General features: G+C 33.9%; 1 protein-coding gene across 3 annotated transcripts in view; it reads right to left on the minus strand.

Moving 5' to 3' along the window:
• Positions 1-785: 785 nt before the first annotated feature.
• Positions 786-17189, minus strand: part of PKIA (cAMP-dependent protein kinase inhibitor alpha) — a 94470-nt gene continuing 78066 nt past the window's right edge. For 2 of the 3 annotated variants that reach the window (XM_030303970.1, XM_030303971.1), the window contains exons 2-3: positions 7620-7797; positions 786-4282 (exon numbers count right to left, since the gene is read on the minus strand). In XM_030303970.1, coding sequence (XP_030159830.1) covers positions 4203-4282; positions 7620-7770 — 231 coding nt within the window. In that variant the 5' untranslated portion in view covers positions 7771-7797 and the 3' untranslated portion in view covers positions 786-4202. Of the gene's footprint in view, positions 4283-7619; positions 7798-14461; positions 14529-17189 lie in introns of those variants that run through there. The other variant, XM_030303969.1, reaches the window with a different exon arrangement.

A 17189-nucleotide genomic window follows, 5' to 3' on the forward strand; every position in this document is an offset into this window, starting at 1 on the left:
GAACTCAGGCTGTGTGTTATTTGATGCTTACTTTCTCCCGAGTCCCACCTTGGATTCTGCTTGGTTTTTGCTGCCTTTATGTGGTAAAAATAATACAACAAAAAGAGAGCAACATCAAAACAAAAGAAGTTAAACACTCTGCTTTTCTACCCCAAGATGTTATCCTTGATATAGTAAAACCATGGGTGTCTGTGAGCACTCCATTTTGTTACTGACTGATTTTAAAGATTTTTAGTCAGGTGAATAGGGCTGGTGCATCTGGAAACTGCATTTTTTCTAGATCAGTGATTGACAGGTTGTAGAGGTGAGGGTGTGGGCAGAAAAAGATGCCAAAGTTGCACAGGGAGTTCTTTCAAAGGGGAAGTGTGTGTGTGTGTGTGTGTGTGTGAGAGAGAGAGAGAGAGAGAGAGAGAGAGAGAGAGAGAGAGGGAATGCATATGGGTAGAGGAGAGAGTGTTGTAAAACTTTCAGGGGATTCTGATAAACACTGGTCTTTCTTCTGACTGAAAATCTTTTATTGCCCTACAGATGAGCAAGTAAGAACGATAGGAGTGATATTGGGGCTTACGATTTAACAGTTGGGTCTGGCAGATGATGAAGTCCAGGAAGTGGGCCACCAGAGTGGAATGGCGGTAAAAATTATTGGAGTAAAATCCCAGAAAAAGAGGCTAGAATGCCGGTATGTCCACCACAGGAAGGCTTTAAACTTCTCCTTTATCACTCGCAGCACTTTCTCGGGATCAAATACATAGTGTATGTTCAATAAATACTCTTCATAGACTATGCACATTTCAGAAAAAAATGTATTACTTTTAATATCAATATGTGAGCATGCAACATTACTAAATACAAAAGTCATACAAGCTCACAATGACTTCAGAGACTGCCACTCTTTAAAGAACAATTTGGGGCCTATTAAGACATCATAAATCATAGATGCTTTCTTATTTTTATTTGGTAACTATACATTGTCTTCCTGTTACTACAAGCTTCACTCAGAAGCTTGGCTACCTGGCAGTTACATTTCTTTACCCTTTATTGCTTCTCTGAAGAGAAAGAGCAATCTCATTCATCTTCTAAAATGGTGCATTTTTACTGTGTCTGAGTAAGACTCAAGTGTAGGGCATTTATAGTGAGCAGTTCTGGGGGTGTTGCCTAAAAATTGAAGGCTGCCTATTACCTATTGGAAAAACATTTCTATAAATTATGATAGCAATATGTTGGCATAGGATGTTTACAATTGATAAAAGGTAAATTTGACAAGTTCATACTTATTGCAAATGAGTTGAAAAACTGAAACTGTCATACATATTTCTAGTTAATTAAACAAAGCGAGTAGCATGGGACATAAAAAAATCTGAACCATGTTAAATTTATAGACTGCATGCCAGAAAAATATTTTGGGGCAAGTATAACACAAAAAATAAATTTAATTGAATTTCTTTTTTTAAAAAAAAGTACACTTTCTGTGATCTAGTCACATTTGTGTCATTACTCATCTAGGTAACCTTGAGAAAGACAATTCCCTCTTTTGAGACTCAGTTTCCCTCTCTAAAACAATGGAGGATGAACCACTTCATCTCTAAATGTTCCCTTATAAATAAATATGCTGTATAAATTGGCTTTAGTTTTATGGCATGTGTAGTAGAAAGCTCCTTGGAGAGAGACCAAGATAGGTTCAAATCTTAATTTCATCATTTATTAGCTTTTTAAACTTGGAAAAGTTATAGTTTATTGAGACTTAATTTCTTAATCTGTGAAATGGGATAGTACTACCTTTTTAATCAAATTGTCTGAGAAACAATTAAATGGAAGAAAATGTGCTGAGAAGTTATTAGCATAATGTCAGTTGGTTAGTAGGCATTAAGTGCATATTATCAAACCTAATGTCTTAGTTTCCACCCTTTCCTCCTTAAAAATTCAATACCATGTATATTATTGACTTGCAAGAAAAAGATACTACAGTACAATTTGGAAGACACTGAACTTTTGCTGAGCAACATTTGTAGGTTGTAGGCATTTTGGAAAGTAGATTTTTATCTTCCAGCTTGGGAATGCCTCTGGGTTTGAATATAGCAGACAAAGTAGCAGTAAGAGGTCAAAATAATTCAAAAAGCTCCATATGACTTTGCAATTTAGCACTATTATATATTCAAAGACAAGCATGACACCACATGCATTAATAATAATATATCACATAGGAATATAAACTCTCCACATACACTCAGCACTAGTCTTACCAAAACTTTACAAAACTACATGAAATCAGTTTGGAATTCCACAACTTTAAGGATGGAGAGAACTTTACCTAGATTCACAAGAAAGCTATGAGAATAGTAAATGAGGATGTTGAAAGAGTGATTTTATGGGTTGGATGTTTTAAATGGACTATGAGAGATTGTCTAAAAAAGCCTCAGGAACCTCTTTTCCCACTTGTAAGATTATTAATAGGTGGATTTATTTGAATTTTAACTGGGTACTTTGGACCTTAATGGGTTAGAATGAAGTACTCTAATATTTAGTCTTCCTTCTATTTTCTGAGAGACTCACCCTATGGACACTTTTTTCTAGTAATACATGATTGAGGACAAATGATACCCATGCCCTTATCCCACTCATTTGGAACATACTGTAAATTTCATCCTATATGCAGCTATAGAGGAGAGCTGAGTTCCCACTATGTCCATGGAGATTATCTATGGAGATTCTGCTTAACCTACTTCATATGGGACTCTATCTAAGACCTCAAGGATAATTAATTGGGCTCTTTATTATAAAGGGTCTTCCTGTTACTTATTTGTCCAGTAATCCATGAGCCACTGGCATATTACTGGTTCCTTATTTATTACCACTGATAAGTGATTTTATAATACTGACCAGAGGGATTACACAGCTCACAGAAACTTTCCACATAAGAACCATGATGTCAAAACACAGCAGAGGCTATCAACAATATTAATGAGGATTTTGTTAGCTTCTAATGATAATTATTATTGTATCAGAATGCAATTCACACTAATTATTAGTAAAAGTTTACAAACATTAAAAAGTGCATAATAACATTTGTATCTGATAGGGCTGAAAAAAGACATGGAAAACACAATGCAAGGGCTTTACTTTTGTGATTGGTGGCCACATGATTGCAAGATAATTTTTTCCATCTGTTACAGCTCCATGCAGATAAGTTGTCCTCCAAATTTAAATAGTACCATACAGCACTGAGAAATTTGATTCCATAAGAACAAAATATTTCCTGTTCTTAGAATTATCTTGTATTCTCTTTCCCACTATCTTGATTCTCCAAAATCCTCATAATTAAAAAATTTTTTAAATGTATATTAGTGGGAAAAGTTCTCCAATGGAAAATAAAACAAAATTTGCAGATTGAATTCTGGTCTGTGCAGACACCAAACAGACTGAATTCAAGTAAAATTCACATTAATGGATATTTTCAAATGCCTATTTAATAAAGCAAAGGACTCTTGATGAATTGGTTAGACTTAATCCATCAACAGTGAATCAAGGGGAAAGATTAAGTTAAAAAAAATTGTGATCTATCCTGTGTACACCACCATACTGTGGAGAAGGAAAAAGGCAGCCCTTTTAAAAATGAGTGGTATAAAAATTCACAGTAACGTACATTGTTTTTGTTTGTCATAAGCAATCAAAGAAGGGGGCAGTGCTGAGTGTCTATATTGTACAATACAAAACAGTGTAAATAACACAGCAGGAACACACAGATACATAATGCTAAAAACAGTGCTTTCTGGATGGTTCTTTTACTGGGTGAATACTTGGACCAGAGATATTTAAACTCTGGGGTTCAACCAACCTTTTGCAATTAAACACAATTAAATCCTCTGACATTGTGAGGGGCCAGATGCTACAGGAAGAATCATCATCTAGGTCTGTGCTACTCTCTACAAGCATTTTATCATATGGTCAAGTGAAAGGATCCATACAAAAATGACATCCAAACACAAGCCACATGATTTCAACCATTGCTAAAGACAGAGGTAGAGAAAAGTCTGTCTGCAGCCACAGCCTCTGCCCCCATTTTTAATATGACAATGAGCAGATTCCTACAATGCAGCACAGCCATTTTTTTTCCCCCCTTTTCACTCTTGGGAACAAATTCATTCCAGCCAGGCCTGGAGATTTGAGACATTGTCAGCTGTTGATGAAGTTATCAAAGTGGGGTGTTAGCTTTCAGATTTTGCTGCTTCCCCTTGGGCTTCCCCACTTTGTTCTGTGGAATTTCGTTGTGCATCTTCTTCACCTTCTGTAAGAAACAATGAAAAAAGGGTAAAGGCAAATAAAAGCTATTTCTTATATTTACCAACTCTTAATATATCATATTGAAAATTTCAGAAATACTCAAAAAGTCATAAATTCTATAGAGACAAGTATATTTTATTGGTGATCAATTTCTCATGAAGAAAACAGTATAAGAGTTTCAAGGGCTGGCTAATTTTGATGCTAAGAACTTGGGACAGCACAAAATAATAACTCAATTTTTATAGTTGTTAGTGATCATCTATGCTTTTGATAAATAGCCAGGAAATCTCAAGGTCTGGTGATGGCACTTAATAGTTTCACAGATTGCAGAAATCAGTAGTGATTTTAGGCAGAAATCAGAAATGAGAAGCAACTCTACCGTTTCACTCCTGTCTTATTTTAAGAAATATTTAAAAATTTCATTTTCCATTATTTATAGTACTTGTTGATAACCCAGCTGATTTCTCAGAGGTTTAGTTAATTAAATTAAAAGCAACAGTGGAGGATGAAAGGACATTATGTCAGCTGGTCGGTCCCTTGCTGAACAGTTATCATGGCCTCTGGTCTGCCCTTATAGAACATATGTACAATGCCAATAAAACCAGCATCCTCAGCAGCAATCTCAGCTCATGACATAGCAAGCACGGAAATTAAATAATGCTTTCTTTTCACATTAGGTAATTTTATCTAAAGTTCAAACTTACAAGCTGTAGGCAATCCTTGATTCAAAGATTCATATGTTTGCATGTATTAGTTCATCATTAAGCAACCAATAAATATTAGTGGATAAAATATTTTTGGGCGTTGCAATAACGTAAATTATATCAATGTTTGCTAAATGTTTGTTACCATAATTCAAATGGATAGAAGTAAGTGGACTGTTCCATTTCTTTAGATGGAAATGTTGAAAGGCAATTTCTCTTTTACTCTTAACAAGTATACACAAAACATTTCACTATACACCATACTTCCAGAAATTAAAAGCAGTACATAAATTATATCTATATCTATATTCTTATATAGATATATTCTGTTCTAAAGGGGTTCTCGGGGTTTACATTATATATTATAAATCATGTTCATAAACTACTTTCATTATTACAACAATGAACAACCTCCCAAGATGTGCAGATGGCCTGAATGTGAGATGTGTAGATTAGCATGCAACCAGAACTTGATAAATAGGAAAAGCTCTTAATAACCAAAGGAATGAAGTCAAATTAGGGCAGATGCAAGACAGTAGAATATTTAAGGATGAAAGTGACTGCATAAATACAAGATGAGGAACTTGGCTCCCATGAGGCTTGTGATTTCTGGGTGTCTGGGGACACTTCCCAGGGCTTCTTAGCATAATGCTGCAATTACAGAGGTGTGGCTAAATAGATGCTTTTTAACAAGTCATGGTAAACATGGGACAGCAATATTGTTGAGTATAAATTAAAAAGAAGTTGAAACACTCATGAATTACAGAGGAAGTCCCTTACAATACTCAGCTACTGATATTTCGTTTGTCATTATATGTCAGTGTTGTACAGTTACTATTTTTAGTTCTTTGTACTTAGAATAATAAAAAAAGTTACTACCGCTTATATTTTGCCTGATTCTGGACTTTAGGATTTAAAAAGAAACAGAAAAATTTTCAGGAGCCTGGAGAATGGCAATTAACACTTAGAAATGTTTAGAAAAGAAGACATTTAGAAGCATAATGGTATTTGAATTATTTTAAACTGTTTAAAAATATAAAACATAAAATTATTTTATTATATTTGTTAATATAAACTATCAGTTTATTATTTCATTTGCTATATACCAAGTTAATATATTCTCTTGTATAAGAAAGGTCTTGATGCTGTTGAGTTTCAATTTCAGTGAGGAGAAAAAGAAGAAATGTAACTGTACTATGAATATATTGGGAGTGGCTAAAAATAATGTATATTACTTAGAACAGAATATTAATATACAAATAAAAATATAAATCTTATAAAAGAAATTAATTAGCAACTTCTCAAAGACCACAGAAAAAATTTTACTTACCTCATACCACCAAATTGCAATAATTCCCTAAATCCTTTCTGAAGTAACTTCTGGTAGTAATAATAGGGAAACAACAAAACCTAAAGTATACATAGGTCTGTATATTCCAAGGTGGTGATGTTAAGTTTTATTTTCAATCTGAATTTTAAAAGACCAATCTGTGACCTGCTGACCTTTAGCCATTGAATAAGGTACTGTCCCTAGGTATTTTAGGGTAATGTTGCTGTTTCATTAACATATACTCTGACTCAGTTTTCCAATAACTGGAAAGCTCTGCCATAAAAATTCTAATAGCAAAGAAGTACTGAATAGTTATCATGAGTCAGAAGCTGACTTTTCACGTACACAACACTGTGGTTCCTTAATTGTGAACTCCTCTTTTAATTTTAAAGGTTATTTTTGCACAAGATTTGTCAGAGAAACACATTTAGCTTTAATACTTGCAAAAGCTATGGATGAAAGAACTATTGGGATTCATTTAAATACTCAGAAGTACTTTGACATCTATATTTGCTTTACTTTTCCATTGGTAAAGTTAGATTGCTTGGGTAAGAAGAGCGCCAAGGCCCAATAATAAGACAAATTTTCCACAAACCCATTCTATTAAGAAAAGAAAACTGAAAGATCTTATTACCTAACACATTGATATAACAAACTATTTTACTCCCATTCTCAATAGAATTGATCCTGGAGACCCTTTTCCTTTGAAGTGGTTATTTGAAATGTTATAGGTGGCCAATACTGTCAAAGGTAGGAGCTCCAACTTTGTTAAATATTCTACATAGAAATTTCAGAGCTTTTATAGAGATTAGGATTTAAAAAAAAATTTTAACGTTTATTTATTTTTGAGACAGAAAGAGACAGAGCATGAGCAGGGGAGGGTCAGAGAGAGAGGGAGACACAGAATCTGAAACGGGCTCCAGGCTCCGAGCTGTCAGCACAGAGCCCGACGCGGGGCTCGAACTCACGGACCGTGAGATCATGACCTGAGCTGAAGTCGGCCGCTTAACCAACTGAGCCACCCAGGTGCCCCGAGATTAGGATTTTTTAAAACCCATGTGCTTTATTCATTGCATTAGTAAAATCAGATTAAGGATTCTGCATTTGAGTGGGAACCCTATAAAGAGAAGTCACTGAAAATGAAATAGGAGTGACTAAGGGATTAGTCCCTGACTTTTATCTTGTCTAAGATTGTTTATAACTCTACTAAATTATTTTCAAAGGTAGTTTTTCATGTTTTAATCCTACGCAGTGAAATGGTACAAATCATCTCATGTTCATAGAGAGATGTGTGTCAAACAACTCACCTGTCTTGTTGATATCAAGACCTGCTAATTTCAAGGCTAATTCATTGCTGTTGCCACTTGCAGAGGAAACCAGGATATCATGTATTGCATTTCTTCTACCTGTTCTTCCAGAAGCAATGAAATCTGCATATGTAGTTTCCACATCAGTCATTGCTAACAAATATCCACATAGCAGGGACTACAAAACAAAGAAAAACTAATAGGTAAATATAATGTTGGTCGATGATAACATTTAACAAAGATGCTTGTTAGCTTACTGGTCTACAATATGAATGTTAAATAGTTGTCTTGCTTTCATGTTCAAAAAGCAAGTTATGCTTTAATTCTTGATCAAAGGTCAGGGAATTTTTTCTGTGAAGGCCTGACGGTAAATACGTTAGGCTTTGAGGGCTATATGGTCTCTATTCCAACTACTCAATTTTGTGATTATAATGCAAAAGTAGTCAAAGTAAATGTGCTAAATACATGTGATAAACACACTGTGTTTGCAAAAATAGGAGTAAGAGCAGATTTGGCCTGAATACCATAACTTGTATTGGTTTAGATCATAAAATTCTCCTTCTCTAATATCACTTTAGTCAGTCTTCAACTCCAGAGAGAACTTGAGATCAATGGCATACCAAAATTGGGGGTGGAATCGAAGTGGTCCATCCTAGACATAAGCAGAATGCAAGTTACACTGTCTACAGACTCTAAGAATGATAATGACCAAAATTCAGTTTGCTTTTTATTAGCACCATTAACCAGCAAGTCTAATCAATGTCAGTGACCAAATAACTGCCCCCAGTCCAGGAGAACAGCTCCCTTATGGTCCCCCTTGTTAAGTCATTGTTTGAGAGGAATAATAATATTTCTTGACTGAATCTTCGAAATAAAATTTTCAAGTTTAAAAAGGAGTCAATGAAAGTGAGTTTCCCCAAACTTGTGATACACATACTTAATTAAAGACTTAATGCAAAAAATATTTTCAAGGTAAAATATGATATGTGTATTAACAGAAGGCCACCAAATGCAAATCTTTTAATATTTTCTGTTTAAATTTATGTCCTTCCCTAAAGGTCAAAAGAGGAATGGGTAGTAATATATAAAACAATAAACTTCTGTTGTACTAATTTGTTGAAACAGAACTTGAAAATAACATAATTTCACTCCTATTCCTAAACATTCCAATTACATTTTACTGTAGTTTAAGATTAAAAACTCATCAATAGTCAAGAGAAAGGAATATTTTCAAAATGTAAGAAATATGGGGGAAGCAAAAATGGTGGACCCCATACATCATCATGGGCATGCACACTGGCACTCTGAAATAACTTGATGCCATCTACACTGTAATTTAGGATGGCAGTCAGTAAGTAGCACATTCTTTTAGGTTTAGTTCCCCAAAGCATATTGAGGAAGGAGCTGTTCTTTCAATCTGGAGAAAAGTTACATTTTGCTTCTTTAAGAGGAAGCTGAAACAAGAAAGAGGGAGGAATAGCATAATACACTTTTGAAATAGGAAATATATGTATACTACATGCTTACTGTGACTATATTATGGATAACATTGCTTTCCAGTCACTCACTATACCTACCATTATTTTGTAAGGGAATATGCTTTAATGGTTATTATTTTATTAAAATTTCAAAATGCTCCCCAAAAGATCCTGGGTTAGTCATGGAGTGACTTTTGAAAATCACATGACCTCCTGGTCTTCCATTTTCTAATAAGTAATGGGACAGCTGAATGGCATGATAGTTAATAACAGCTCAAGTGAAGCTGTAAAAACAATGATCACTCAAAACTATCGCATTTCTAAAATTATGAATTTGGAGATTCCCTTTGTGGCCATAACCACCTACCATTTTTTCCCCTCTTACTCTTAATGAATCTGTTCTTCGCACTGGTTAAATCTTTAATTCCTTTAACGTTTTTTTTTTAGCTTTCTTTAGGTCCAGTCTGGATCAATTGCTGACCATTTCATGTAACTTCTTATTGGCCTCAAGAATCCCTTTGACTTACTCTCACCTTGATTTTCCTAAGCCTCACCTAGGAAAACAGCATGGTGCACTTTCTCTGATCTCATTACCTGGGTAGCTAAATGTTACCAGAAAAAGTTGCAAAATTGTGCCAATTGGCTCAACTGGAAATTTTTGACTCTATTATTAGTATACACTCTTGGTTGTTCAGAAATTCTTTTGTTCACCTCTAGTTGACTCCTCCTTTATGCTTTTCTCTGTGGGAAGGATTCCAAATGCTTCCCAGGCCACACAACCAGATACCCCCTGCCTTAAGAGATGATTTTGCATCTTCTTTCTCTGAGAAAATGTAGGACATCTGCTGTAAATTCTCTTAACTTTCTTCCTGTCTCAAACACATTTCTCTGTAAAACGCTATTCTTTCTTTTCTAGATGAACTAGCCGCTCTCTTTCTAAGGCATTCTCTTGATTCTGTTTCTTATCACCTCCTGTAGGACCTTGCTCCATCCATAATTTTTTTTCCTCAATAATTTGAGTCTTCTTTCTCCTCTGGATTTCTCCTGTAAGTTTGTAAGCATGTTCAAGTCTGCTTACAAAAAAAAAAAAACAAGAACAAAAGCAAAAACAAAAAAAAACAAAAATCAAAACAACTAAACCAATCATTTAACCAAACATTCTTTTCTCAATCTTTATAACTCTTTGCACTACCATCTCTTTCCTTTATTAGACTTCTCACAAGGGTTCAGCTACTTTTATTTTCTCATTTTCCTTGAACAAACCTTTAGAAGTGCCATATTCCATTGGCTTTTATGTAGAATATTTTATGGAGATTACTTTGAAATGATCTGTATTAACATTAAGTAACTGATTAATTATAAAATTTCTTGCAAGTGCCCATCCGGTTTGAGCTCTCTACAATATATGACATTGCCAGTTACATTCTCCTTGAAACTCTCCCCTAGCACATACAGCAAACTACAGAGGCAAGATTATTATAGGTATTGTCATAAGTATTATTATAGCTATCTGTATTTGAATTTAGATTTTCCATTTAGTTGTTATGCTATATTTAATCTTCCTGTACTTAGTGTTTCATCTATAAACTGGGATAAATATACTTAGTTCTCAAGGTGGCTATGAGAATTTATGTGGATCATGTATCTAAAGAGCCTAACACAATGTTTGGCACATGGTAGGTAGGTGCTGATATAAAATAAACAAACAAACAAACAAACAAACACACAAACATAAATACAACAATCTGTCGTCTTACTATCCTGGTTTGGCACCTGGTGGATAGGTGCTGAAATAAATAAACAAACAAACAAACAAATAAAACAGTCTGTCATCTTACTATCCTGGTTTCATCCTATTTTGACTTTTGTATTCTTCACAAATTTCTTTTCCTAGGGGACATTTTTATAGGAACTTAGGTCAGTCCTTGACCTTTTTTTTTTTTTTTTTCTTTCTAACTTGAATAACTCATCTAATCCTGAGGCTTCTGATTCCTCACTAGGGATAATGCAAAAGTATGCATCTCTTTTTCCCAGGCTCCTCACACACAAGGTCAACTGCCTGCTAAATAGGTATTTTCACGTGGTTTTGCATAAGCATTTCAAATTCAATAAAAAAGACAACAACAAAACACAAATAGAGTAAACTGGCCTCACCAATACACTGTGTTGGAGCATACTTTTGCTTATTTCTCTCACTTGATATCCATGTCTAATAACTTGCCAAGTCATATAGATTTTTATTTGATGTCACTCATATTTACTTTCTGTAAAACAGGAAAAGCTCGTCCTGGGGTTATAGCTGAGTTTTTCCATAATCTGGAAAGAACCCACTTTTGTTGCTTTAACTTCAACTACTAGCTCTCATACTTTGTATGTTGCTGAATAGCATACACTATTTCTCCAGAGCTTCTCTGCTGGTGTATTGCTCAAGTCTGTTATTCCACGTGGAATGCCTTCCTTTAACAAATCTGCTCAGTGAAATGGATTTAGCCCTCAAAATTCAGCCAAATGCCATCTTCTCTCTGTCTTCTTTCCCCTGTCTCCTCAGCTGGCATTCCCACTGGCCTTGATTTGTGCCTGTACAAGGCACTTAAATTCTAAGTAGCACTGTCTTCTTCTAGACAGATCACAAGCTCTGACAAGACAGGAACTACATTTTAATGTTTTAATTACATACAATTCCTAGTAGAGTCCTTTGCACAAAGTCAGTGCTAGATAAAAGTATGTTGCATAGAATTGAACAATGAAGAAGAAATATATTACATCTTTCATTAGTAGCCACAGAGAACCTCCCTCTTCCCTGTTTATACTAAATTACCAAATCCTAAAAATCCAGAATTTTCACATGTACATAATCTGAGGACTTGAGAGTTCTATGGTCTGACCGTCTTCACTTAACAGTTAGTTAAGTTCTGGAATGAAGGTCTAGAAAGTCCCAGTTTACTTTTTCTGTTTTACCAGATTGCCTGTATGCGAGTAAGGTATGAGTTTGGATAAAGATTTTGACCTTGGAGTAGTTTAATGTTATTTAGTTATAAAGATATTTTCATTATCTACTCTACCACCAATTAACCAACACAGTATCTAGGTTCTACATTACTTTGATGATTTAGAGTTTCACATGCACATCAACCTAATAAATGTTATGTCATAAAAGTTTCAGGAAAGGTGAGTTACAGGAATAAATTCATCCCACAATCACTGTTACTGTCTTTCACTCTTAGTCTCTTTATGGCTTTTTAAAACTCAGGCTTTTTTTTAAAAGTTTTTTTTTTTTTTTAATGTTTATTTATTTTTGGGACAGAGAGAGACAGAGCATGAACGGGGGAGGGGCAGAGAGAGAGGGAGACCCAGAATCAGAAGCAGGCTCCAGGCTCTGAGCCATCAGCCCAGAGCCCGACGCGGGGCTCGAACTCACGGACCGCAAGATCGTGACCCGGGCTGAAGTTGGACGCTTAACCAACTGAGCCACCCAGGCGCCCCTAAAACTCAGGCTTTTAAAAAAGCACAACTGGTATTATTTCCCATCTGATAACAATGCTATGATGTATGCAAAAATATCCTCATTTTCAGATGAAGAAAATAAATCCCAGAAATAGTAAGTGATTGCTAAAGAATACACAGAACTATGACTTAACCCAGGTTGATGGGTTTTGCATAAAAAGGTACTGTATTTTGCAACAAAATCCTTTTTTTTTTTTTTGCCATTATCATTTTTCTTGGTAGACTGTCATAATAATACATGTGCCTGTGGGGGTTTAGTATCTTATTCACTTTGCTAATAGTAGTTTGAAGGAGATTTGAAATGTCAAGAATGAGACAGAAAAAAGTGGTGACATTTTCCATGAGAAGATATGAATTAAAAAGAATGTATACTGTGTAATGATTTGTATATCTGGGAATATTAAAAGATCCTGGCAGTATTTCTATTTATAAAGGGGGGAGCCAACAACTTAATTTGAATTTTCACATGGTATTCTCTTAAGTAACATGAACATGAAATAAGAAATAGGGTTATGACATATGTAAATGTATACTGTGCTCACCTTTAAAATGTGTATATATGGCTGTCAATTGGATTGAAAGACACTAATGATGATTGTGAGAAGAGTTTATTACTATAAACTTCTCCTCTCCTTAAGCACTTATGAAACATATTTACTAGGTTGATACGCTAAGTACTGGACATTCAATTATGGTAGCCATTATAATTATTATTATAATAATAGTTATCACAAAAGTAGCATTTCATTTTTATTACATTTTATTTCTCCGGACAATAGACTTATTTTTCAGTAAAAAGAAAAATAGCTGACAAATAGCATACATATAAATACATGAATGAAGAATACAATTGTATTTTTAGACAAAATATATAGATGTTATGAACTCTCTTTTTTTTTCTCTCTCTCTCTTTCCATGATTATATTTCTTTTAGTGAATTCCCCTTAGGTGCTCAAAAAGAGTTATTTTTACATGCAGGGGTAGCTATGTTATTTTTTCTTTCAGTTAAACATTTAGACACAGCTCTTCAGTTTAGTGCTATGACTATCAGAGACCGGAAATATCTTTTACACTGAATACTCCACTGTATAATGACTTGTAGTTTTGCTTAGATATTTTGGGGAACCTATTGCCAAATGATTATGTCTGATTGATACCTACCAAATAATGATAAAAGTTTTAAAAAAAATCTAATAAATATCAGCAGCTGGTAGACGTTTAAAAGAGTAGCAATTAGCACACATGGCCTTATAAAAAAAACTAATCAGAATAAAACCTGCAAAATTGACCAAAAGTGGGCTTCACTAGAGTTTCCTGTTTATGTTGCTTTAATTAGAATTTTGTAGATATCACAAAATGGTAGTACTGGATACAAACAAGATAAAATGTTATTTTTTTATCCAGTTATACAAAACAGCCAATTATTTTAATATTCACAGTCTGATTAGAGAGAGAGAGAGAGAGAGAAAAAGCATTTTATTACTTAAATGCACCATTTAAAGTTAGATTAATTAAATTATAAAACATAAATTTCCAAATATTGATATCTAAAAATCCAAGAAAAATTCATAACTAAGAAACAAGCTTGCTTTTTCTTTCCCCCTTCTTAAAAAAAAAATCTTACTTTCTCACTCTTTAAGAAAAGAAACAGTATATTGGTATTCTAAAAATTCTTCATTTCTATAATGGATTTCTGAACTGAGATTCATGATTCATGTTGGTCTTCCCCTTGTTTATGCTCTTTACCTTTTTAAATATCATATGGACAAATTATTTGCAAAAATAAACCAAAAGATTTTACCTTAACAGATTTTACAGATTTAGACAGATTGCAAGAGGATAGGAAAAGTATGTACTTACGTCTCCTATATTAAACAAATTGAAGCATTCCACACAGATGTGTATCCTAAAAGAAGTTGGGCCTATGAAGCTGCTAAAATGATTTTTATAGTGACATTGAGTCATGAGCCAAATGGTGACTGGATAACATGCTAATTTTACTCCTGTAAATGGGGACACATGAAATGAGACTCACAGTCTTGGAAGAAAGAATGGAGAGAATGCCATCAGCAAGCACTGAAGTCTTCTCTCTAATATGAATGGTATGATCTCTTTTAAGTTTAAAAGAGAAAGAAAATTCTTCCTGTCCCATATTACAAATACAATTACATAACTTCTCAATTGTTCTTTATGAAATCATGCAACGTGTGTTAAAAGCCCCTGAGTAGTTTACTGTGTGCTTAGGGCTTAGTCTACATTAGTGTTTCTGAAGCATTTTGGTCTCAGATATCCATTACATTCTCAAAAATTTTTAAGAACAGTAGTGAGTTTTTGTTTATGTGGTTATATCTGCTCATATTTACCATATGGTATTAAAACTGAAATTTTTAAAAATATTTATTAATTCATTTAAAATATAAATAATAAACCCATTAAATGTTTCCATAAATAATATATTTTTAGTGAAATATATATTTTTGAAAGCAAAAAAAAAACTAGTGACAAAGAATGGCATTGTTTTCCATTTTGCAATTCTCTGGCTTAATTTTGTAAATGTCTGGCTTTATAAAAGATATCTGGTTTCTCATGTCTGCTTCTGCATTCAATCTGTCTCAATATGTTGTTTTAGTTGAATTATATGAGGAAAATCTGGCCTCATACAGATTTTTTTAGTTGGAAATGTGAGGAGAGTTTTAATAGCCTTTTCAGATGATTGTGGATTTTTTTTTTTTCTGAAATGTGGAATCTGTAATCATATCAAATACTTTCCATACTCTTTTATTGAAAGTTATTGTCTACCTTGTACTTTAAATGGATCTTTGCTTATGCTTATTAAATAAATATATATATATATACACACACATACATACATATGTATGTGTGTGTATATATATATACACACACATACATATATACATATATATGTATATATATACACATACATATGTATGTGTATATATATATTTTTTTTTTAATATCAAGCATTGGTCATTTGGAGGATATTGGTTCACTAGGTTATACAAAATTGCCAAATGGTACTATATTGTACAATATCACATTTGTTGGTAACACCACCTAACTCATCAGCAAAGTCTTCAAGAACTGGGAAACTGACAAGGTCACAGGGACAGATAATAAGTTTTTCAAAATTATAATTTTTGTTTGAAAGCTCAGATTTAATCATTGGCAACAGACACAGTTGGAGTTTGCTCCCCTTGAAGTGACAAGCTCACTTTGTTCATTTTTAAGAATATCTCTGCCAAATATCCAAGTTTGAAAAACCACAGTTTGCCTGTTAGTTGTTCTTTCAAGTAAAAATGGTGATTTATGAAAAGTGGCTAGTTCAGCTCTCAACCCAAGTAGTCACCCAAGTACTTGACTTGAGACAGCCATCTACTTTGGTACCTGGCAGAAATGCTTCATGTGACTTTCCATTTCATCACAAAGAATATTCAACAGATCTGTATTCAAGGGCCAAGATTTGACAAAATTAATATTTTTTTACTGCTTCATCAAGTATATCTGTAGGTAAATCTAGTATTTATAAAATATTAACTGTGAGTGTATGGTGGTGTATAAGAATACCAGGGTTACTAGTGGAGTTTGGTGTTGCTGACTTGATTCGTGCTAAGGTGCCAGCAGTTTTTCCCACCACGCTTTTGCACCACTTGTGCAAATGTCTGCCAAGTAAAAAAAGCAAATATCATAATTATGAAAATAATTTTGAACTTGTGAACCTACTGAAAGTATCTCAGAGACTGACTGAAAGGGTTTAGGAGACCTACAGGAAAGTTTCCTAGAAGGAAACTCTATTGTAATGAATTGTAAAGAATTTTGCAAAGAATTTAGCAAGCAAATTGTTCATTCCTAAAATATTCTGGAAATATCAGCTGTTTTATTTCCATGCTAAGTACTACCCATCTTTTTCTCTTTTCTTTTCCTGTATAAAGGTACTACTTATTTATCTAATTCAGGGTTAAGATTCTAGTAGCTTATTCCCAAAAAGCAAGCCCTTAATCTCACAAAATCAGAGGGCTTCAGACTAGGTCTCTTGAGCTCAAAACAGAGTTCCAGAACTTCATGCTGCCTCAATTACCTTTTTCCTTGAATTGAACTATATTCTAGTTATACTTGGAGCAAATCTCAGCAAGGAAGAAATAAAAAGACCACAGCCCTATAAATAGACACGATTTTAAAAATTCCACAAAAGTCTCCTCTCTTAAGGTGTAATTCTAATTTCTGCACCAAGTCATGACATTACATGCTCTAAAGTATCATTTGGTATAATAGGGACACGTATTGCAATTCAGAAGAGTTTGGATAGTGTCCTATCAAAAGCATACTTTCAAAAATTAATCTCATATACTGATTTATATCACAGAGAAGAGGCAACATGTATTAACTAGGTGAAGCCAAACCTTTTTTTTATTCTGATTCCAAGGCAGTGATCTTTTCATTACATTCAAAACATTGCTAGAATGCATTTTACCCAATATGAGAAAAAGAATAGAAGGTCTTTTGATGGTTTTCACAATAAGATTTTGACTATTAGAGATGCTATGCCATCGACCTTCATTGTAGGAAGTTC

Source organism: Lynx canadensis, chromosome F2, assembly GCF_007474595.2.
Source record: "Lynx canadensis isolate LIC74 chromosome F2, mLynCan4.pri.v2, whole genome shotgun sequence".
Taxonomy (NCBI): Eukaryota; Metazoa; Chordata; class Mammalia; order Carnivora; family Felidae; genus Lynx; species Lynx canadensis.